Here is a 23,216-nt window from a genome sequence, read left to right as displayed (position 1 = left end):
GTCAGGTTAAACCTGGTTATCGGGTTAGTTTCGTCCACAATCCGAAATGCGCGCGCACATGGGTGTTTTTACGCACGCTGACATAACGGTCCAGCTGGGCGGACTCGTTACGTAAGCACGCAGCCTCGACAGGTATTTAAACGGAGAGGCAGCTGGAAAGTTACAGTAACTTTAGCCTGTCAGCTCCCGTCGCGTTGTCATGTCTTCTTATAACAACAACACGGCGCTTTTCGCCGCGGCGCGCAGAGTCGCTATTTTCGGAGGAACGCACGGGAACGAGATGTCCGGCGTGACGCTTGCAAACCTGTGGGCGAAGAACAGCGCGGAGATCCAGAGGAAAGGAGTTGAGACCAGAGCTTTCATCGCGAACCCGAAGGCTGTGGAGAAGTGCATCAGATATGTAGACACGGATCTGAACCGAGCCTTCTCCCCGGAGAACCTCAGGTAAACGGCGCTCCCGTCCGCTCCCGCGAAAGCAACAACTTTCCGGTGACATTCATCTCAAACGTCTGTTTATTTGCGAGGGGCTGTCATGTCACCGAGCGGGCGCGCGCACTGCCACACTAATAAACACCTTGCGTCACGGGATGGTAAATAAAATATATAAATCCTGATCCAGAGGCAAATCCTACAAGATGTTTATTTTTTTATTCACGTCACGTGGATTTCCATCTCACAGGTTAGTGTGTGGGTCCAGTACCCAATGACAGCGGCGCTCCGCGTCCCCTCCTCCCCTCTCTCCCCTCCTCCTGGCCCGGGCTGCGGCTCACCGCCAGACAGCCTGCAGGAGAAACGTGAGCGGAACGTGACCGAGCTGCAAAAAAACCAGCAGGATTTTCTTCTTGTTTTCTGGGATCACCTCAGTGACAGCGGAGGAGGATGTGTGCAAATCACAGCATCTCTGGCTTGATTACACCCTTCATTCATGCTTTTTAAAAACTTACCCATGAAAATGTCATCAAACAATTTCGTACAGATTTCTCGTGCATCAAAGACAAAACATTTAGTATTTTCCAGGTAACTGGAGAGTACAGGTCTTTTGAAGTATCTGAGAAAGTTGTTTTATGCGTAATCCATGTAGGAATAAAGAACAAAGTAAAATATTCATTTCTCATAAATGAATCATTTTGTGGTAAAATTATGAGTTTAGTGATTTAAATCTCTTTCAGGCTTATAGTAATACAGACGTAATTAACAATGGAATTAGAGAATCGGATAGATGGATTTAATTTATTCATCCTCAAAGGGGAAATCTAACATCAAGCAACAAGATACAGAAATGCATCCACAGGCATAGTTAAAATAATAAAAATGACATTAAAAAGCACAAGAAGCAGCGACAAAATGACTCACTAAAATATCAAATAACAAATAATGTTACTTCAAAAGCAGTAAGAGCAAGTAGAGGCTGCAAGGACAGAAGAACAAAGCGGTGAGTTATCTTGTGACTGTTGACCTTTGGCTTCTTTTGCTGCTGGACAACTGCCTCCTGTGGCGAATTGCAAGAACCCTAATCTAATGTAATCCAGTGGTCTAATCTAACAAGTTTTGTATTGTAATTTTGAAAAGGTTGTTCTAATTTAAACCATCAATTAATCAAGCTTTGTTTGTAAAGCAGTTTTCTTACAATTTGGTGTCAAAAAGCTTTACAGGGTGATTAACTAAACAAACAGGTGAGAAACATCTGCTGAAAAAAAGAAGTGTAACCATGATCTGAAGTCCAGCTAAAAATTGTTAAATGATAAAAAAGTTTAAGTAAAAAGTGTTGATTATAAGCAATAAAAGCAGTATTTATAATTGTTTTTATCAGTCTGAAGATTACATAATTTTAAATTGTAGTGATGCACCACACAAGATGATTTTATGCATGTAAACAAACAGCCCAGTCTGCACCACCGCTCTCCTCTATGGAAATGACACAGACTGGTTTTGATCATTGTTGCATAATAATCTGTGATTGTTTTTATGAGACAAAAATAAACATCAGAGCTCAACGGGTGATGCGTTAAAGCCTCATTCTGCAGATGTTGGTTGATCTTCCTCAGCTTTGTGTCAATCAATCAATCAATCAAAGCTTTATTTATAAAGCGCCTTCCGCAACCCTGTCAGGAAGCCCAAGGCGCTGAACATGGTACAGTAGAAGTACAAATATAGTGAATGAATCAAAAATAAAAGCAATTCAGAAATAAAAGCAATTCAAATTACAAAATACAAATTACAAAAAAAGTGAAACATTCTAGTACAGGACAGATGGGTAAAACAAGGGATAGAGTGAACCAATGAAAACTGTGAAAGAAATTCAACGTAAAAGAGGGCCGAATCAAACATGTTCAGGAAACGCCAAGCGGAGAAGGTGTTTTTAGGCGAGTCAAGGAGATGAAATCGTTTGCGGCTTTTTTTTCTTCTAAAACAGCTCATATTTTTCCTGAGATTCAGCACCTGGTCTTCTCTCAGCTGAGGACTTTATGTCCACAGTTACTCACAGCAGCATCCAGAAAACACCAGACAGTTGGTGGGGGGGACAGGGTCTAAAGGGCGAATGCTAGTGCTTATTCTGCTGAGGCTTGAAGAATGTACTAGATCGGGAGTTTTTAGAGAAAAGAGCCCGCAGAGACAAACAAAGCGGGCAAGAGAGCCGGTGAATGAGTTGTTTCAACATAAAAATAATCATGTTTTCATTTTTTGCTCTTTCCCAGCTCTGTAAATAATGTGTGTGTGTGTGTGTGTGTGTGTGTGTGTGTGTGTGTGTGTGTGTGTGTGTGTGTGTGTGTGTGTGTCCTACAGTTCACTCGGAGGGGACACGCTGCCCTACGAGGTGCAGAGAGCCCAGGAGATCAACCGGATATTTGGGCCCAAGGGAAGCCCGGAAGCCTATGACGTTATCTTTGACCTCCACAACACCACATCCAACATGGGCTCCACGTTGATCCTGGAGAACTCCAAAGACAGCTTCAACCTGCAGATGATGAATTACATAAAGGTGACGGCCCGTTTTAGAAGGATCCCTATAGTTTCCTACAACACAGATCAGTCTGAAGGTAAAAGGGGGTCTACCTCCATGTTTGCACAAAGCTATTGAAGAGAGGCTGAAACACTGTTTTGTTGCATGTGGGAAAAATAAAGTCCACCCTCTTTTAATTGTAAGATTTAATGTATGTATAATGAAAATTGTCTGATATTTATTGGGTTTTCACCATGTCATAATAAAGCCAGAGCTGCTTTAAGGAAGTAAAAATTATTTATCTTCACCCATCACAGAAAAGAAGGAAAATCCCATCAAAATTAAAACTTGGTTAAAACAAAAAAAATTAAATGAAAACAAATTAATTTGGGTGATCAAAAACAGAAAAGATCATGAAAGAAATGAAAGATTTAGACAAAAATGATTCTATATCGGATAATGTGCTGCTATTTAAATGCTCCTAATTAACTGATTATCATCAGTGTCACCACCTCTAAGACAACAAGAAGGCTTCTCTGGAGCATACAGGTGTGTGTTAACATGAGTCGAGATGAAAAGAGCTTAGAGAAGAAACAGTTCCAGGAAGGACCAAAGGTCATCCCCCAAACAACTTTATCATTCTACAGAAAACTCTTCCGGCAGCTGCCAATCTTTCCAGAAGAGGAGATCAGACTATGCAATGTTCAAAGGATTAAATACAAAACATCTCCATCTTAGACCGTATAGGTTTCACTTAGCAAGTTAAAGGTTAAAGTTCACCGCAGGGAAGTGTTCAAAGGAGCATAGCAACAGGATTGTAGTCTGGATTAATGAGTAATAAACTGTGACATAGTGGAATCTGGTGTGTTTCCACTTGTTGCAAGATTCTAAAAATTATCAAAACCTATTAATGATCAAATGAGTTTTATTTTGTCCTGATAAGTTAAACTCTAGAAACATACACACGTGTGTAGGATGCTGGTAAACAGTTTTGATGATAAAAGTGAAACCCTGTCAGCAAGAGTCACTGATTTTCCACAACCGCATCACTGTTTTACTAAAACCAGTTTTTCTTACACAGACTTAGTTAACAGGTGTAACTAATAAACTCAGAGAATCAACCAGTGATGTATCTAGACTTCGCTCTACATACTTTAGTCCAGTTACTCTCTGATATACTTTAAAACAGACGTCCAAAGTGTGGCCCTTGGAGTGTGTAAGAGTTTAAGCTACGCGTGAAAATATAAACAAAAGTTACAAATCAAGAGTTACACACACGCAGAGATCTTTAGTTACACACACACACACACAGATCTAGTTACACACACACACACACACACACACAAACCTAATTACACACATACAAATTTAGTTACACACAGATCTATTTACATATCCGCAAATCTTGTTACACACACAAATCTTGTTACACACACAAATCGTGTTACACACACAAATCTTGTTACACACTCACAAATCTTGTTACACACTCACAAATCTTGTTATACACACAAATCTTGTTACACATTCACAAATCTTGTTACACACTCACAAATCTTGTTACACACACACAAATCTTGTTACACATTCACAAATCTTGTTACACACTCACAAATCTTGTTACGCACACTCACAAATCTCGTTACGCACACTCACAAATCTCATTACACACACAAATCTTGTTACACACACAAATCTTGTTACATACACAAATCGTGTTACACACACAAATCTTGTTACACACTCACAAATCTTGTTACACACACACAAATCTTGTTTCACACTCACAAATCTTGTTACACACTCACAAATCTCATTACACACACAAATCTTGTTACACACTCACAAATCTCATTACACACACACAAATCTTGTTACACACACAAATCTTGTTACACACTCACAAATCTTGTTACACACTCACAAATCTTGTTACACACACACAAATCTTGTTACACATTCACAAATCTTGTTACACACTCACAAATCTTGTTACGCACACTCACAAATCTCGTTACGCACACTCACAAATCTCATTACACACACAAATCTTGTTACACACACAAATCGTGTTACACACACAAATCTTGTTACACACTCACAAATCTTGTTACACACACACAAATCTTGTTTCACACTCACAAATGTTGTTACACACTCACAAATCTCATTACACACACACAAATCTTGTTACACACTCACAAATCTCATTACACACACAAATCTTGTTACACACACAAATCTTGTTACACACTCACAAATCTTGTTACACACACAAATCTTGTTACACACTCACAAATCTCTTTACACATGCACAAATCTTGTTACACATGCACAAATCTTGTTACACACTCACAAATCTTGTTACACACGCACAAATCTTGTTACACACGCACAAATCTTGTTACACACACAAATCTTGTTACACACTCACAAATCTTGTTATACACACACAAATCTTGTTACACACAAATCTTGTTACACATGCACAAATCTTGTTACACACGCATAAATCTTGTTACACACACAAATCTTGTTACACACTCACAAATCTTGTTACACACACAAATCTTGTTACACACTCACAAATCTTGTTACACACACAAATCGTGTTACACACACAAATCGTGTTACACACTCACAAATCTTGTTACACACTCACAAATCTTGTTACACATTCACAAATCTTGTTACACACTCACAAATCTTGTTACGAACACTCATAAATCTTGTTACGCACACTCACAAATCTTGTTACGCACACACACAAATCTTGTTTCACACTCACAAATCTTGTTTCACACTCACAAATCTTGTTACACACTCACAAATCTCGTTACACACAAATCTTGTTACACACACAAATCTTGTTACACACACACACAAATCTTGTTACACACAAATCTTGTTACACACTCACAAATCTCATTACAAACACACAAATCTTGTTACACACACAAATCTTGTTACACACACAAATCGTGTTACACACACAAATCTTGTTACAGACTCACAAATCTTGTTACACACACACAAATCTTGTTTCACACTCACAAATCTTGTTACACACTCACAAATCCCATTACACACACACAAATCTTGTTACACACTCACAAATCTCATTACACACACAAAAATCTTGTTACACACACAAATCTTGTTACACACTCACAAATCTTGTTACACACTCACAAATCTCATTACACATGCACAAATCTTGTTACACACGCACAAATCTTGTTACACACTCACAAATCTTGTTACACACGCACAAATCTTGTCACACACGCACAAATCTTGTTACACACTCACAAATCTTGTTACACACTCACAAATCTCATTACACACAAATCTTGTTACACACACACAAATCTTGTTATACACTCACAAATCTTGTTACACAAACACAAATCTTGTTACACACACAAATCTTGTTACGCACAAATCTTGTTACGCACAAATCTTGTTACACACACAAATCTTGTTACACATGCACAAATCTTGTTACACATGCACAAATCTTGTTACACACGCATAAATCTTGTTACACACACAAATCTTGTTACACACTCACAAATCTTGTTACACACACAAATCTTGTTACACACTCACAAATCTTGTTACACACACAAATCGTGTTACACACACAAATCGTGTTACACACTCACAAATCTTGTTTCATACTCACAAATCTTGTTACACACTCACAAATCTCGTTACACACACAAATCTTGTTACACACACAAATCTTGTTACACACTCACAAATCTCATTACAAACACACAAATCTTGTTACACATTCACAAATCTTGTTACACACTCACAAATCTTGTTACACACACACAAATCTTGTTTCACACTCACAAATCTCATTACACACACAAATCTTGTTACACACACAAATCTTGTTACACACACAAATTGTGTTACACACACAAATTTTGTTTCACACTCACTAATGTCATTACATACACACAAATCTTGTTACATACTCACAAATCTCATTACACACACACAAATCTTGTTACACACACAAATATCTTGTTACACACACACATATCTTGTTACACACGCACAAATCTTGTTACACAAACAAATCTTGTTACACACACAAATCTTGTTACACACACAAATCCTGTTACACACGTAAATCTTGTTACACACGCACAAATCTTGTTACACACGCACAAATATTGTTACAAGTGTACAAATCTTGTTACACACACACAAATCTTGTTACACACACAAATCTTGTTACACACGTAAATCTTGTTACACACGCACAAATCTTGTTACACATTCACAAATCTTGTTACACACTCACAAATCTTGTTTCACACTCACAAATCTTGTTTCACACTCACAAATCTTGTTACACACTCACAAATCTCGTTACACACACAAATCTTGTTACACACACACAAATCTTGTTACACACTCAAATCTTGTTACACACACAAATCTTGTTACACACTCACAAATCTTGTTACACACACAAATCTTGTTACACACACAAATCTTTTTACACATTCACAAATCTTGTTACACACTCACAAATTTTGTTACACACACACAAATCTTGTTTCACACTCACAAATCTCATTGCACACACAAATCTTGTTACACACACAAATCTCATTACACACACACAAATCTTGTTACACACACAAATATCTTGTTACACACACACATGTCTTGTTACACACGCACAAATCTTGTTACACAAACAAATCTTGTTACACACACAAATCCTGTTACACACGTAAATCTTGTTACACACGCACAAATCTTGTTACACACGCACAAATCTTGTTACAAGTGTACAAATCTTGTTACACACTCACAATTCTCATTACACACACACAAATCTTGTTACACACACACAATTCTCATTACACACACACAAATCTTGTTACACACACACAAATATCTTGTTACACACACACATATCTTGTCACACACGCAAAAATCGTGTTACACAAACAAATCTTGTTACGCACACAAATCTTGTTACACACACAAATCTTGTTACACACACACAAATCTAATTACACGCATACAAATCTAGTTACACACAGATCTATTTACAAATCCACAAATCTTCTTACATACGCACAAATCTTGTTACACACACAGATTCTCACTGAAGGCATCAAAACTATGAATGAACACATGTGGAGTTATGTACTTAATCAAAAAAGGTGAAATAACTGAAAACCTTCTATTTTCTTCAAAATAGCCACCCTTTGCTCTGATAACTGCTGTGCACAATCTTGTTGCCAACAAGTGCTTAACACCTCTGGGAACTCCTTCAAGACTGTTGGAAAACCATTTCAGGTGACTACCTCTTGAAGCTTATCGAGAGAATGCCCAAAGTGTGCAAAGCAGTTCACTTATTTTCATCTATTGACTCAAAAAACTTTTTTTCTTTGTTCAGGAATCTTTCTCAGTGTCCAAGTCCACATGCTGGAAAAACATTTCAAAATTAATAGATACATTTGTTTATTTCTGAGAAAATGTTCTTTATCAAATTAACCAAAGGCGTTATAAACTAGCCTAGTGAACTAGACCAAATTCTTGCCTTGCACATATATAGGGTGGCTTGCCAGGCTAGTTATGGATTAAACTGAATGATAAAAAATGTAGTTTATGTCTATTTTTATCTGCAATAATAAAGGCAAATTATGCAGACCACACATTTATTTACCTCCTCTCTCATGTTATTTGTTTTGGTTGGTTAATTTGAGATTTGAATTTTGTCACAATTTATAAAAACTAAAGCTGCAAACTTTCCTCGTGAAATAGGACCCATTTTGTTCTTCCTTTTACTGACTTTTTCTGCTTTTGCAGCCCTGTGTCAAAATAAAAGCATGGTGAGGAGCAGCAGGGATGAAAAACGAGGACAAATGTAACAAACACTCTTGATGTGACTGAGAAACCAAACTCGTGACAGATTTAGAAACAAGAATGATCACAGAAAAGATGAAAGATTAACTTTAAAGCATCACATATTTTACACACTTTAACTCACAACTGTTACTGAGTGACTGTTGGTTTTTCCTGTTCTACTGATGAGAAATAGAAGCTTCTAGTTTTAACTTCTGCTATTTGACCAATTAAAGACTGCTTTTTATTATATAATTCAACCAGAGTGGATTGGTGCAGAATCCTAAACTAGTTACCGGTATTCATTTTAAGTTTAATTTAATCATGTTTTGGGGGTTGTGTTGCAGAAAGCCATTGCCCCAGCCAGTTGCCTTGTTCTGCTGAATGAACACCCTCACCTGAAGTACTCCACCTCTCGCTCGGTGGCCAAACACCCTGTTGGTGAGTTTCTGTTCTTTCTACGGAATAAAAAGCTCTCACAAGAACAGAGTTCTGGTAAATCTCTGTGTTTTAACTTATAAAAAAGCACAGAAAATCGGATGTTAGACAGATGCTGATGGATGTGCTGACTGTTTGGTTGCAGGTCTGGAAGTAGGCCCTCAGCCTCAGGGTGTTCTGAGGAGTAACATCTTTCAGGCTATGAGAGTGATTCTAAAACACGCCCTGGACTTCATCGAACTGTTCAACGAAGGTGGGGATTGAATGGAAAGCAAAAGCCACTCAGGGCTCGAATTACACACATAGGCTGGGGGACTGGATCATGAATCGGGCTCCCCCTGGGTGTGTCAGTTTAGGGCTTCTGAGGGAGTCCATCACCCATTCTGAGGAGCTGAGGTCCCCCCTAGCTCCCCTGTAGTTTGAACTCTAAGGCACTATGAAAAGCAGAGAAACTTTACAAGATTATGGCTATAAAAATTATATCTATAAAAATGTGTCTACACCAGAAACAATTAGTGAATGTTCATTTAGCATTACCTTACCTTTCTGCCATTGTCTACTCCTGAAGACAAAACTTTTATTTCCAATCAGCTGCCCTTAGCGTCTTTTAACACGAACTAAGTGTTTGTGCCAAATGTGGGCTGGAGTGTCCCTCGACTGCCCTGCTGCTGAATGGCCCATTTGTTGAGAGTTGTTGGTCTGTTTCCATGCCGCTAGCACTCGGCTGCCAACGGTGTGGTAATCTTGAGTCGTGGGACCACACCTGGTGTAAACGAATGCTTTCTGGCCGGGCAGTGAATTGATGTTCCTGTGCTTTGAAGCTGAGCAGCATAATGAAACAAGTCGTTTAACTTTAGGGATCTTTCGTTTTTTCTGCTGATAAAGGCTTGCTCTGGAGAAAAACGGACACAAACATTTAGTTAAGTGTGACTAAGAAATTTGTCCTTTTGTTTTGTGCTTCTTTTTTGTGTCAGTTGTGTGAAGGTGCAAGATTTGATGTAAGAATGAACTAATGTAATTGTTAAACCCAACAAAACAACTGAAGCTTGAACGTGTGAGAAATGATCTAGCATCCTGCAAGGCAAGGCACGGCATCTTCATTTATATAGCACATTTCATACCCGGCACCACCAGATAACTGGATTTGGAAACTTCCAAAATTCTCTCAAAATGTGGGTTTTATATTTAAATGGGCTTTGCTCAGCCAGGGGACATGATTAACTTTTGCATCCTTTTTGTGCTGCCATGTGGATCTCCACTGCCTTTATAAACAAGCTAATGCTAGCGCTTTTATCCCTTTTCATTGTTACCATTCTGGGTTTTCTTTCGGCTTATAGTGCTGTGTGCTGTTCTGCGACTTATGCTCGTGACCTTGACATGTCTTGCAGTTTGGCTCACTGAAATGTTGGGCAGTGTAGTGTGCCACCTCTCTAGAGCTTGCACAGTGTGGCATCAAATATCAGAGCTTCTTAGTTTATAGCAGCTTGAATGGAGGATGGGTGGGCGTGGCCAGCTCCAGCTTGTTCTATTTCATCTAGTCTTAGCCCTTAAGCTAGCTGCTATTGGAAGGATGATCTCAGCATCAGCCAATCATTAAGAGCTTAAATGTACGCCCACCAATGGTGGGCACCCCTGTGGGTATATAAGTGGAGCGACTCCACTGTTCGCCTCCGTTATCTCTTCAAGCCAAGCTTAAGAGCAATTATCCTAGAAGCATTCAACTCACCTACCATGTCCAGCGACGCCAGGACCTGCCCGGCCTGCCAGACGGGCTCCATCTCCAGCGGCAACCCGCACGCCAAGTGTGAGGTCTGTCTCGGGGCTCATCACGCTGGCCTGGCCTTGACCCCCCAGGCCTCGTGCCCGTTTTGTGCCGCTCTGCCCGTGGCTGAAAAGATCCACCGGGTCGAGTACTTCACCCCCGCCACCGACGAGGAATTTCCAGTGGCTGACACATACTCGCTGGACAAGGCCTTACAGTTCTTCAACGTCGGCCAGGAGCCGGCTGGCTTCAACCGACTGGACAATGTCATCGACAGTGAGGAGTACGACGAGGCTGGCTGCCATAGCACTTCTTCCCTCCTGGACAACACGGAGGTCGACGAGCCTCGCTCAGTGGGTCCTTCTGCACCACTGACTTCTCGCTCCTCCCTGCCAGCAGTTAGAGCACTGCTCCAGGAGCTGCCTGCCATCATCTCCGCGGCTGCAGTCCGCAAGGGGCTAGCCGTGCCAGAACCGGCTCCGCCTGAAGCAGATGATTTGGCAGGAATTTTCGGGGCAGCACAGACACGCTGTCCAGACCCCAGCTGCACCGCCCGCCCCACGGAGCCGGCCTCCCGCTTCGGCTCCACCTCAGCGGGACCAGAGAGTTGGCGGCCAACGGTTTCGAAAGAGCCAGAGACACTGTCTTGGAAGTCACAGTCGCAGGAACCTCGCCGAAAGCAACCACGAAAATGACTCGTTGGGGGGAATGTGTGTGCTTATGACTGTAATAACTCTGTGAATGATGTTGGTTTTGAAATAAAACCCAAAAGTCATCACTTAGAGAGCACAATCCTACAGTCCTCTGCAGAATCCTCTGCCGAATCCTCACACATGTTCCCCACACCAAGCACTGCGACACATCTGCATGTTCCCGCAGTGAGTCATATTACGCGGCCAGCTGTACGGGTGCGCTCCATTTGCGCACCGGCCCTAGCTTCCAGCCAGGCCCCAACACATTCCGCTTCCCCCACAACGTTGGGTGGGACGGGATGTCATGGCGCGGCCGCGACCACGCGCGGCGACACTGTGCGCGGCTCCATCCGCTGGCACTTTGTCGTCCCCGTGCACGGGCCCGGCTCCCACTCGTCCTTTAACTTTGGACTCCACGCTTCGCGGTGCGGATCAGCCTCTTCCAGCTGTTTCACACTCGCCCTTTCGAGCGCAGCCCTCCATGGGTCGCTCCCAGTTCTCTGGTGCGAGCGACGGCGGTAAGGGCGCGAACCCAGTCCTCAGACGTCGTTCACGTGACCTCGAACACGCGTTTGCTGTCGGAACGCGCGCAAGAATGGCACCACCTTTGTCTCATGAGCAAATGGATATCGGAGACCATTCATTGCGGTCACACACTCCATTTTCAGTCCGCTCCTCCTCCCTTCAACGGGATCGTGGAGACGACGTTCAGGTCACAGGAACAATCTCTGGCCCTGGAGCTGGAGCTGCGGGAACTTCTGTCCAAGGATGCCATTTCCCAAGTCCCTCGCGGACAAGAGCTCTCAGGCTTCTACTCCCGCTACTTCATAGTACGGAAGAAGTCGGGAGGACTGAGACCAATTCTCGGCCTTTCCCTGTTCAACTGCTCCATAGCAGTGATGCATTTCCGCATGTTAACAATGAGGCAAGTCCTAGAATATGTGCGCTCCGGGGACTGGTTCACGTCAATAGACCTGAAAGACGCATAATTCCACATCCCAGTAATTCCCAAACACCTGAAGTTCCTGCGCTTTTCATTCAACAGAGTTCAATACCAGTTCAATCGTCTCCCTTTCGGCTACTCGCTAGCTCCGCACACCTTCTCCAAATGTCTGGAGACGGCCCTGCAGCCATTGCGCATGGCGGAAATGAGGGTTTTATTTTACATGGACGATCTGCTCCTATGCGCCCGGTCCAAGGACGAGGCGTCAGAGAAAACCAGGAAGTTAATAGAGCATCTGTCAACCCTGAGGTTTTCCATAAACTGTGAAAAGAGCTCCATCCTTCCATCCCAGTCGATTGTGTTTCTCGGGGTGGAGCTCAACGCCTCCCTAATGAGAGCACGTTTGTCTCTGGCGAGAGCGGCAGATCTCACCACGGTGGTCTCCCGCGTGCAACCCCGCAAGATCGTGAGAGCCCTGTTAGTCATGAAATTCTTGGCATGATGGCTGCAGCCCACGCTGTGGTGCCGTTAGGTTTACTGCACACAAGGCGCCTGCAGCGTTGGTTCATCCGCCTCCGGGTACACCCAATACGTCAGAAGAGATGTATGTTGAGGGTTCCCCCCTCAGTGGGCGGGGACCTTGCTCACTGGGGGAATCACACGGGGTCCCCATTGGACGTCCTACTTCACACATATCTGTGTTTACGGATGCGTCACTGTTGGGTTGGGGAGGCACGTGCTTGTCCCATACGGTGGCAGATCGCTGGCCCTCCCACACGCACGAGCACATAAATGTGTTGGAGCTTATGACAGTGAGGAATGTGATCAGACACTTCGCTGCCCTTCTCGAGGGCCGTCATGTCGAAGTTCACACAGACAACCAGGTGGCGGCAGCCTACATAAATTGCCAAGGGGGAGTTCGATCCCTCCCACTATTGCGCGTAGCCACAAATTTACTGTGTTGGGCACATGTCCACCTACTGTCCATCAAAGCCACCTACATTCCGGGGGTCCTGAATGTGGCAACAGACATCCAGTCAAGAGGGGGACCCTGCGACTCCGACTGGCGTCTGCATCCCGCACTGATATCACAGATATGGATCAAGTTCAGGGAACCCTCTGTGAATCTGTTCGCGGCTCGCGAAAACGCTCAGTGTCACCTGTGGTTTTCCAAGTCCCCGGGACCACCCCCCGCTCGGAGCGGACGCCTTCTTACACCAGCCCTGGCCTCAGACGCTCCTGTATGCATTTCCGCCAGTCCCACTGATCCCCCGTCTCCTGGACCGAGTTCGGTCGGAACAGCTCTCGGTAATGCTGGTAGCTCCCAGACGCTTGTCCGCGTCATGGTTTCCAGATCTGCAAGTGCTAGTGTCCAGCTCCCCGTGGAGGGCGGACACCCTTCTCCAGGCGGATGGGATAATCAAGAGTCCTCCAGAAATAGGCCAATGGCTGTGGGACTGGCCGCTGAGCAGTCACGCTTAGAGGCTTCTAGGCTGCTGCATTATGTGGTCGCCACGATTCAGAGTGTGCGGGCGCCTTCTACCGTCACATCTTATGCTGCTAAATGGGCAGCTTTCCAGAAATGGTGCACAGAGCAGAATGTTCAAGCGCTCTCCTGCCAGCTGGCGGATGTCCTATCGTTTCTGCAGATGCTGATGGACAGGGGCCTCGCATTTAGCACTATTAAAACATATGCTGCAGCTATCTCATCCTGTCACCAGGGTTTTGGAGATAGATCTGTTTTCAATCACCCCCTCACAAAACGTTTTCTAAAAGGTGTCAGAAGGAACAGACCTGTGTCCCGCCCGCTATTCCCCCAGTGGGATCTAACGGTGGTTCTGTGCAGCTTATCTGAAGCCCCATTTGAACCCTTGGACCAGGTCTCACTCAAGTTCCTGTCACTCAAGACTGCCTTGCTGCTGGCGCTGGCATCAGTCAAGAGAGTGAGCGACCTAACCGCCCTCTCAGTGGCTCCTGCATGCCTCAGGATCCGGGAAGATGGTGGGTCCGCTGTTTTATGCCCCAACCCAGCCTTTGTGCCCAAAAACATTAATACTTCGTTCAAATCCAGGTCAATTTCATTGGCTGGACTTTTTCCTCCTCCCCATAATTCTGATGAGGAGGCGGCTTCCCACCTTCTCTGCCCGGTGCGTGCGCTCGCACGATATGTGTCACGCACTTCAGGGATTCGCCGCTCACAAAGCCTGTTTGTGCACTTCAGAGATTCTTCCCTTGGGCAAGCGCTGTCGACCCAGTGTCTTTCACACTGGCTGTGTGACGCCATTTCACTCGCTTGCACATCATCAGGGCGGGATCCTCCTGAGACACTCAGGGCTCACTCAGCCAAAGGGATTTCCTCTTCTATGGCGCTCCATAGTGGTGTGTCGATGGAAGACATTTGTCAGGCTGCTTCATGGGCTTCACCCTGTTCCTTTACTCGTTATTATTTACGAGATGTGTCTTCAGGATCCATCACTCGTTCAGTGCTTGGACCTCAGCAGGCTGAGTGAAAGCGTCATGGCACCACATCAGCCCTACTTGAATGAATTTCATCCTCTTGTGGATGATAATTTTAGTGGGGGCCCCACTCTTCTCTCTGGCTGCCTCAGCCTTTTAAGCCCTGGGCTGAGGCTGAGCGACCCTCACTAAAAGGAGACATGTTGGGTGTGTCCATTGGTTGAGCTAACCAGTGTGGCGTAAACCCATCCAGCTGCGCATTATTCCAATGGCAGCTAGCTTAAGGGCTAAGACTAGACAAAATGGAACGTATTGTAACCCCAGATTCTATGAGTCTAGTTGCAGCCCTTAAGCAAATGGCCCCACTGGTTCTGTTAGGACTAAGAGCCATCGGAGGTGAACAGTGGAGTCGCTCCACTTATATACCCAAAGGGGTGCCCACCATTGGTGGGCGTACATTTAAGCTCTTCATGATTGGCTGATGCTGAGATCATCCTTCCAATAGCAGCTTGCTTAAGGGCTGTGACTAGACTCATAGAATCTGGCGTTACAATACGTAACCAACGATCTCTTCAAATGACAGAGCCCTGAAACAGCTCCTTCTAGAAGGTACTGAAACTATCAAGAATAAAACTGATGAAATAGTTTTATAAGAGAGGGATTTAGTGGAAAAAACTTTATAAACATATTTTGTATTTACTATAGGACTATTACAACTTAAAAAAAGTCATAATATGTCTCCTTCTAAAAAGAGACTATACAACTTTTTCATATTTTTAAAATCATTTTCTTGAGCCAGTATGTGTTAAAATGACCCTTTACACTTACACAGAATATTGCACTTGCAACTTCAGAGTGGTGGGCTGCCACCTGCTGACATGTCTGGCTCTGCAGTCTGCTTCCAACACGTTTCTTGCCTGTTTTAAATCGTGAACTCTGCTGATTTGTTTAATTTAGTGAGGAACTACCCCTGTAGACACTAGTGAAGGCTGGGGAGACATTTCAGCTGTTAGATTAAGGTGTTATAAAGACAAACATACAGCGAGGAAATACGTTTTACTTTAGGTTCTACTAAATGGACATAGGTGATGTTAGAAGCCAGCCAAACCTGCCAAGTGGGCCTTTAACCCTCTGGAGGCAGGTGTTGCAGATTTGCAACAGTTAAAACCTACCTACCTGGTTACTCCACATACGTATTTCAGGAGCATTTTTTAAACTCAGAAGTACCCCTGAAGGACTTAGTTGTTCGTCCTTTCATCAAAACTTATTTTGAGCCTGAGAGGGTTAAAAAAAATTCTGAAACTGTTAGCTGCTTAGGAAATATTACGTTTACTAGAAGATTTATGAAAAAAATTGAAGAGTTCTTTTTGCTTTTCCAAACCTGTAGGTGGAGATATAAACAAATTCAAATTCAAATTCAATGATTTATTAATCTCAGAGGGAAATTAGAGTTTCAGTACATACAATTCTGAGATCCAACATACATACATAGGCAAAGACCATCGACATAAAATCGGCATAGACACATGACAAGAAGTGGTGACTGTGGTCAGTCGCAACCCGAATTGTGCTACCTAAATAGAGATCAGCGGGTTTATATGAGGATTGAGTCAGGTGGAGGAAAAAAAAGGCACTTCAGAGTTACCCTCCACAGGGAGGGCAGCTTTGCTATGCAAAAAATACCTCAGACAGAAATGCAACAGACTTCAGACATTACACAACATAAGTGTCCACTAGGTGGGGAGGTAGGGTTGGGGACTCTCCTCACATCAGTGCATGCAGCTGCGATGAGCAGCGCTCGTCACCTCCGTTTGGACAGGGGAAGGAGGTAATTGGGTTAGAAAGCACAGTGACTCCTGAAAACGGTTCCACAACCTTCACCGGTCACAGTCCCGCCCAGGCTGGGATAGGGAGGCAGAGTTGCCATGGCGACGGCAGCATTCCACATTTCTTCTTAGGGGGAGTAATCACTTCAGCCTCACAGGCTCAAGGGCACCAGATTCAGATAAGAACTTGTTTTGGGGCCAGACGGAGATAATTTCCTTTCTGGCTTAAATTTATGTTGATCTCCAACCCCTCTGAATCCAATAATGGCGTAAATTAATCTATTTCCAACCGTGCTATCCCGTCAACTCGCTCCTTGATCGAATCAACCTTCTCTGCCAGAGCCTGAATCTCAGCCAAAGTTCCAAGCTTACGACTCATCTCGACAATTATATGAGTTTGTGCATTCACAGTGCGGTGTAATCCATCCCCGAGCTCCGGGATTGAGCCAATATTCCTAGAAAGCTCATTAATTTTCCGGTAAGCCAGGTAACCACTCAGGCCAAACAGCTAGAATCCCAACACCACTAATATCCAGATGTCTTCTGAATCCTCTACAGACAGTTGAGAGAGGCAGATCAGGTTCCACTGTTTCCAGGAGTCCATGATATGCCCAGCTGGCTCTGTCCCAGAGGGGCATCCGGGAGCCTCTTCTCCCCTTCAATCGCGTTGAGACCAGCTGACCAGGTCCATTTTTAATAATTTCCAGTTTCCAGAAAAAATGCTGAAGCGCCGTACACCCAAAGACAGACAAAGAGCCTTGGGATAAGATAGGGAGGAGAGGAGGAAAAAAGCGTCTGTACTCTCCAATGACAGATATGGAAGCATAGCAGGCAAACATAATAGGAGCCCTTCACTAATCATGCATTGTCTTTGAAAGAGTTTTGTTTATGACAAGAATGCTACTTTTTACTTCTTGTGGCCTGTTTGTATCTTTTCGTTTATATAACTAAACCATTGGCATATAAGAGTCACAATGTGTCATTCCTTGTGTTTTTCTTAGGCATGGAGTTTCCTCCTTGCACAGTGGAAGTCTTCCGGGTCCTAGAGAGGATCGACTACCCGAGGGACGCCAACGGAAACATCATTGCCATGGTTCATCCCAACCTGCAGGTAAGCATTTAAACATTTTAGCCTACAAGTGTTCTGGCACTCCCAGTCCTTTAAATGCCCTTTATTGCGACTCAGGGAACAATTGTAATTTAGATTATGTTATTTTAGCCTGAGCACCGGGGTCTGGTTACGTTCCCTCTGGCTTAATGTTTGTTGTCATTTCAGGACTGCGACTGGGAGCCGCTGAACCCCGGCGACCCAATGTTCCAAACTTTTGACGGGCAGACCATCCACTACCAAGGCCCCGGCACAGTTTATCCCACTTTTATTAATGAGGCGGCCTATTATGAAAAACAACAGGCATTTCTCACCACCAGGCGAGAAGCCTTGGTTGCGAGTTCAATCAGAAAAGCATGAAAAGTGCTCCTTGTGATTTAGATTTTGCACTTTGCTCAGTTAGCTGATGACAAACTCTACGGACATAACAACTAAACTCCACATTTTTACACTCCGGTTTAGTTTTCTGTGTTTATTCTCAGAAAACCAACTAACTATGCAAAAAACAAATAAAACATTTCAGAAAGCTTTGTAAAGAGTGGTAAGTATTTATGATACTGTTATTTAAAAACCTTTATTTACATTAAATGAAGTGAACTTTTCTAGCATTAAAGGTTGATTATTGTAGGCTGATTTATGATGGCTTATAAATCATTCCAAGCACTCTCCTTAAGTTTCCTACTTCTGCTCAGGAAGGCCATAGAAGATCCTAACCTGCAACCTTTGACCCCAGACTCATGGTGACATCTCACTGGGGTGTGTTGCGTGGCCTTTGATACTACCTACCTGTAACTATATAACCTGTGGTGCTGTCCTGTTGTTGCCTTATGAATTTCAGAGATAATTGCACAGCATATCTGTTTTTTTTGTAGATCACGTGTTAAACAAATGTTGTATGTGTTCTCATTCACACAAATCTATAGTACGAAATGTGTTTTGTAATAATATATGTGTCTATTTTGATATAATTGTGTGTTTGATTGTGTCGTAAAACACAGGGAAACATATTCTAATGTTTTTGTCTCTCGTCTGAAACTTTATCCCTTTGTCTTATGAGCTGATTTCAATCAGCAATATTTCTGTGAGCAACACTCATGAATATTAGAATAATGTGAAGTAATCCATTCAATAAATGTGGAATTGCTCTGTGTAAAGAACTGGGTTTTAAATCTCTTGTTGTTGGGTAAAAAAATCACCCTTTAAAGGTGTGGTTTACTCATTTATTCTATTGACCCTTTGCACATGACGTCACGCCAATCATGTGACCGCCCCCTTTGCCATGATGGACGGCAAAAAGACCGTTTACACCCATTGAAACTCCAGTGAAGCCATTCAAAACAAGCCAGTTTGTAGCCTTTTATCGCTTTTATTTAGTTGATTTGACAGTAAAATGGTTTTAGCTTGCTGCGTGGTTGGCTGCACTAATAGACAAGGATGTAAACTCAACTCATTTATTTATTTATTTATTTGCTTTTTTTCTTTGCTTTTTCTGTATGCTGTGGAGCAAACAGAATTAATGTCTGAATGCTGGTGACAAGCCTTACAGATTTACTCTCAGGTGGAGCATCAAAGTGTCTGCTTTTAATGTCACGCCTGATACTTAAAACTTTATTGTTATTGTTTTTTGAATGCTTGTCATTCCGACCAGACATGGAGACAGAGGTGAAAGAGAAAGGAAGAGACAAAAGGGGGGGTTCCACAAAAATAAACAATCAATGATGAACAAGTCTGCTTCCAGACCTGCAGAAAAGGGACACACAACAATACAACAAGAGCAAGCTATCACTGCGTCAACTTGATGAAGAAATATAAAATCAACATTGTTTTACTGAACAATCACACGATAATAAATCACAGTGCATTTAGTGCCAACCACAGCCTTAAGACATGTATTGAACATGCCCAAGTCCATACTTATGAGAGCACAATGTGAGCATCTGTGTGTGTACACGCGCTTGTATATGTAAGGTTTCTCTATAGGAGCGTCCAATAGAGAGTGTGAGGGGCCACAGATCTGCCCCCCAAAGATGTGTAGGAGATGGAGGGAGCTCCAAGTCCCAGAGATCCAGAAGCTGCCCCAGAGCACAGGGACCCCAAGGAGACTGCGACCAGAAAAGCTCCTGCCCCCCTCAAGAGGCACAGAGGATTGCCCCGGGGGCCACAACCAGCAGCCGGCAGAGTCCCGGGAGATATCAGCAGCAAGCCCACAGGCCCGCCCGCAGCCTCCCACCCCATAGCCGGCCGAGCCCGGGACCCAGCGACCTGGGACCCAGGGGCGACCACCCCCGCTGGGGACCAGCAGAGCCCAGGGACCCAGATCCCACCAGGCAGCCACCGGGGTTGATCAGGCAGATGCCAAAAATCTTAAACCCCCTGACCTGGGAGCCACGAACACTCAGGCAGACCAAGGCACCACACTCCACACCAGGTGTAGCAGGGGGAGGGGAGATGAAGATGTATAACATCAAAAGAAGTCCCAGGTGAAGGGAGGAGTCAAAGGCGCCACCTGACATATACAGTCATACACAAACACAGTCACACACTCCCTCCCTCATGCTCACACGTACACATACAAACAAAGACTTACAAAACTGCACGCCAGACACCCACTCATGCTCCCCATACACACCCTATTCACTCTGGTCCCGTTACTGCTGCACATGGGGTACAACCATTACCGGTTCCCAGAGTTCAACCCCTCCTGCTGGGGTGCTGATGAGCAGGTTCCCCCGCCCAACGCTGAGCAAAGCAACCCACCACCCCAGACCCCAACCAGACGGCCAGATCTCCCTCCTAGCCTCCAGCCCCGGGAAGCCAAGCGACAACAGAGGTGTGCTAAGTCCCCTAGTCTCCCTCCACCTGCTCCAATATAGTGTTGCGTGTTGATGAGGTGTATTTGTGGCTGTGGAGAGCGGGCAGTGCGGACATCGTCTGGCCTATGCCAGCTGATGCCACCACCCCACCCCACTTGCACCCACAGCCCTCAGTGTCTAAGTGCAGTTTAAAATTGGAAGTGGGCACTGGCACTCGGGATGAGGCTGAAAAATCCCCCTGCCAAATGCCGTTGAATGTGCTCACTCCCAAGGCCCTAAGTGTGTGTTTGTGTGGAATGTCATTGGTGGAAGTGTTTAAGGTGCAAATAAAATTGGGGGGCAGGTTGCCACAGGAATGCGGAAATGGGGTCCATATCCGCACCCCCTGACTTGTCCATCCCCAAGGTCCTATGTGCATGTTTGTGTGATGATGTGAAGAAGCAGGAGGAGAAAAATGTGTGGGGATGGGGAGGAATGACTGGTTGGACTAAAGCCCTCCAGGGAGCCAGCTCCCCCACTGGCCCCAAAAGGCACCTCTGTTGCCAAAATGCCACCCAGGGCATGGAGACCCCAGCCCATCCTGCCAGGGCCCAAAGCAGCAGCATCGCAGAGCCCCACAGAGTCCGAGGGCACCAACCCAGCCCCACCCCAGCAGAATATCTACTCCCATCTCTGCATTTGCACAACTTCCAGAATATATAAGACATAGGACATCCAGGTCAGGTTGGGTCCTCCCCCTCCTGGACCTCCCCTTCCCTGTGATGGAACAGCAGAGGAGCCAAGGTCTACCTGAGGCCCCTGAGCCCCCTGAGCCCCGTGCCAGGCACTGCAGCATGTTCCCGCCTTCTTCCCAGCAGCATACATGTCAGGACCCGACCCCCAAGACCCCAATCAGATCCCCACATGAGGCAGGCCACCCCCACACCCCGAGCCCCCCACCCAGACCCGCCCAAGGGCAATGCAGCTGCCAGGCAGTGACCCATGGTCACCGCCAAGACCCCCAAGGGGCCCCACTCACAACCGCCAGTAGTCCACCCCCCGAGGCAACTCAAGCACCTCCAGAGGGGAGCAGCAGCCCCCCAGTCCCAGACACCCCCAGTGAACCCACCTCCAGGGAATGACTGGATACTCCAAACTCAAACCCTCCACCCCATCACCTACATCATCCCGCAGGACAATATCAATGATCCCTCATCATCGCTATGTGATGGAACCGATCAAAGGAGCCCCGAGAGATTGATTTGAAGTGGAAGCAGAGGCTGTATCAAGTGTAATATGATCTAACAAAAGATTTCTATACTGGTTAATGCAAAGAGTATCTCTATTTTTCCAATTCATGAGGATAGTTTTCTTAGCAATGCAACTCGTTTTGTTTTTTTAATAACTTTGATGGAGACTGAGGATGGAGATGAACTGCAGCGATCAATCAAGCGGACTAGCAGCCCTCAGATTTGCAGCGAACATGTTTTTACCGGTTAAGATTAACATTAATTTATTTCATGAAGAAGACAGGGACAGGGATAAATGTGATGTGTTTATACAAGTTATTGATAATCCTGATGGATGGGTATTTCACCACGGAGGATGCGTGCCGTCCTCTGTAGTGTAAAGCGAGATAATTATTAACAATATTAAAGCTCTGATGTATGATTACGTATGTTAAAATTACATTATTTATTTATATGAGCTTCGCCGTTCAGAGATCTTCTCATTTCGGTGTGAGAGCAGCAGCGGAACCCGGTAACACCACCAGCAACAGAAGCTTGTAGGGAACCAGACTTTTAAAAAATCAGCTTTGGTGTAAAGTGAAAAGCTGTTTACAACATAAAGTTATAAATCCAGAGGGGTGAATTTAGGCAAAGCCAGCAACATGTTTACATCGGTGAACAGCTGCAGAGAGAACGTAAGCTAACGTTGGTAAGCTAGTTAACATACCGCTCTCTATGAGCCCCCGCTAGATGCGCTACTTCTTCTGGTAAATGAACTGGGCAAGAACTAGTTGAAGGAATACTGGAGGAGTTTTGTTTTTGTTTTGATCGCAAAAACAGTTTCAGGCTCTACTTTTCCCTTTGTTTAGTACTCGTCGCTCACTGTTTACATGCTTTTGCCGTCCACCATGGTGGACCCACGTGTTTAGGTGACGTCAGTGCAAAGGGTCAATTCATTTGCAGTGTTCTCTTGTGGAAATCAATGCTTTATGAGTCATTTAAAAAAGCTATGATGCTCCTGTTCTAAGATGCAGATGTTTACTGGTGCAGAGGTGTTCTGAAAACAGCAGGATTACTCATTATTATTAATGATATGCAAAAATCTAGCTTATGATTGGCTAACACGCATTCAGCCTTGTCGC

The 23,216-nt window shown here is 44.3% G+C and overlaps 1 protein-coding gene across 1 annotated transcript; it reads left to right on the top strand.

Moving 5' to 3' along the window:
- Positions 1-111: 111 nt before the first annotated feature.
- Positions 112-19,210, top strand: aspa (aspartoacylase). The gene is made up of 6 exons (XM_015961190.3): positions 112-444; positions 2,785-2,980; positions 9,175-9,268; positions 9,411-9,518; positions 17,947-18,056; positions 18,222-19,210. The coding sequence occupies exons 1-6, from the start codon at positions 200-202 to the stop codon at positions 18,411-18,413; spliced, it is 945 nt and encodes a 314-aa protein (XP_015816676.3). The 5' UTR covers positions 112-199; the 3' UTR covers positions 18,414-19,210.
- The last annotated feature ends 4,006 nt before the right edge of the window (positions 19,211-23,216 follow it).

This window comes from Nothobranchius furzeri, chromosome 10 (genome assembly GCF_043380555.1).
Source record: "Nothobranchius furzeri strain GRZ-AD chromosome 10, NfurGRZ-RIMD1, whole genome shotgun sequence".
NCBI lineage: Eukaryota > Metazoa > Chordata > Actinopteri > Cyprinodontiformes > Nothobranchiidae > Nothobranchius > Nothobranchius furzeri.
This window is presented reverse-complemented; position numbering and strand designations above follow the sequence as displayed.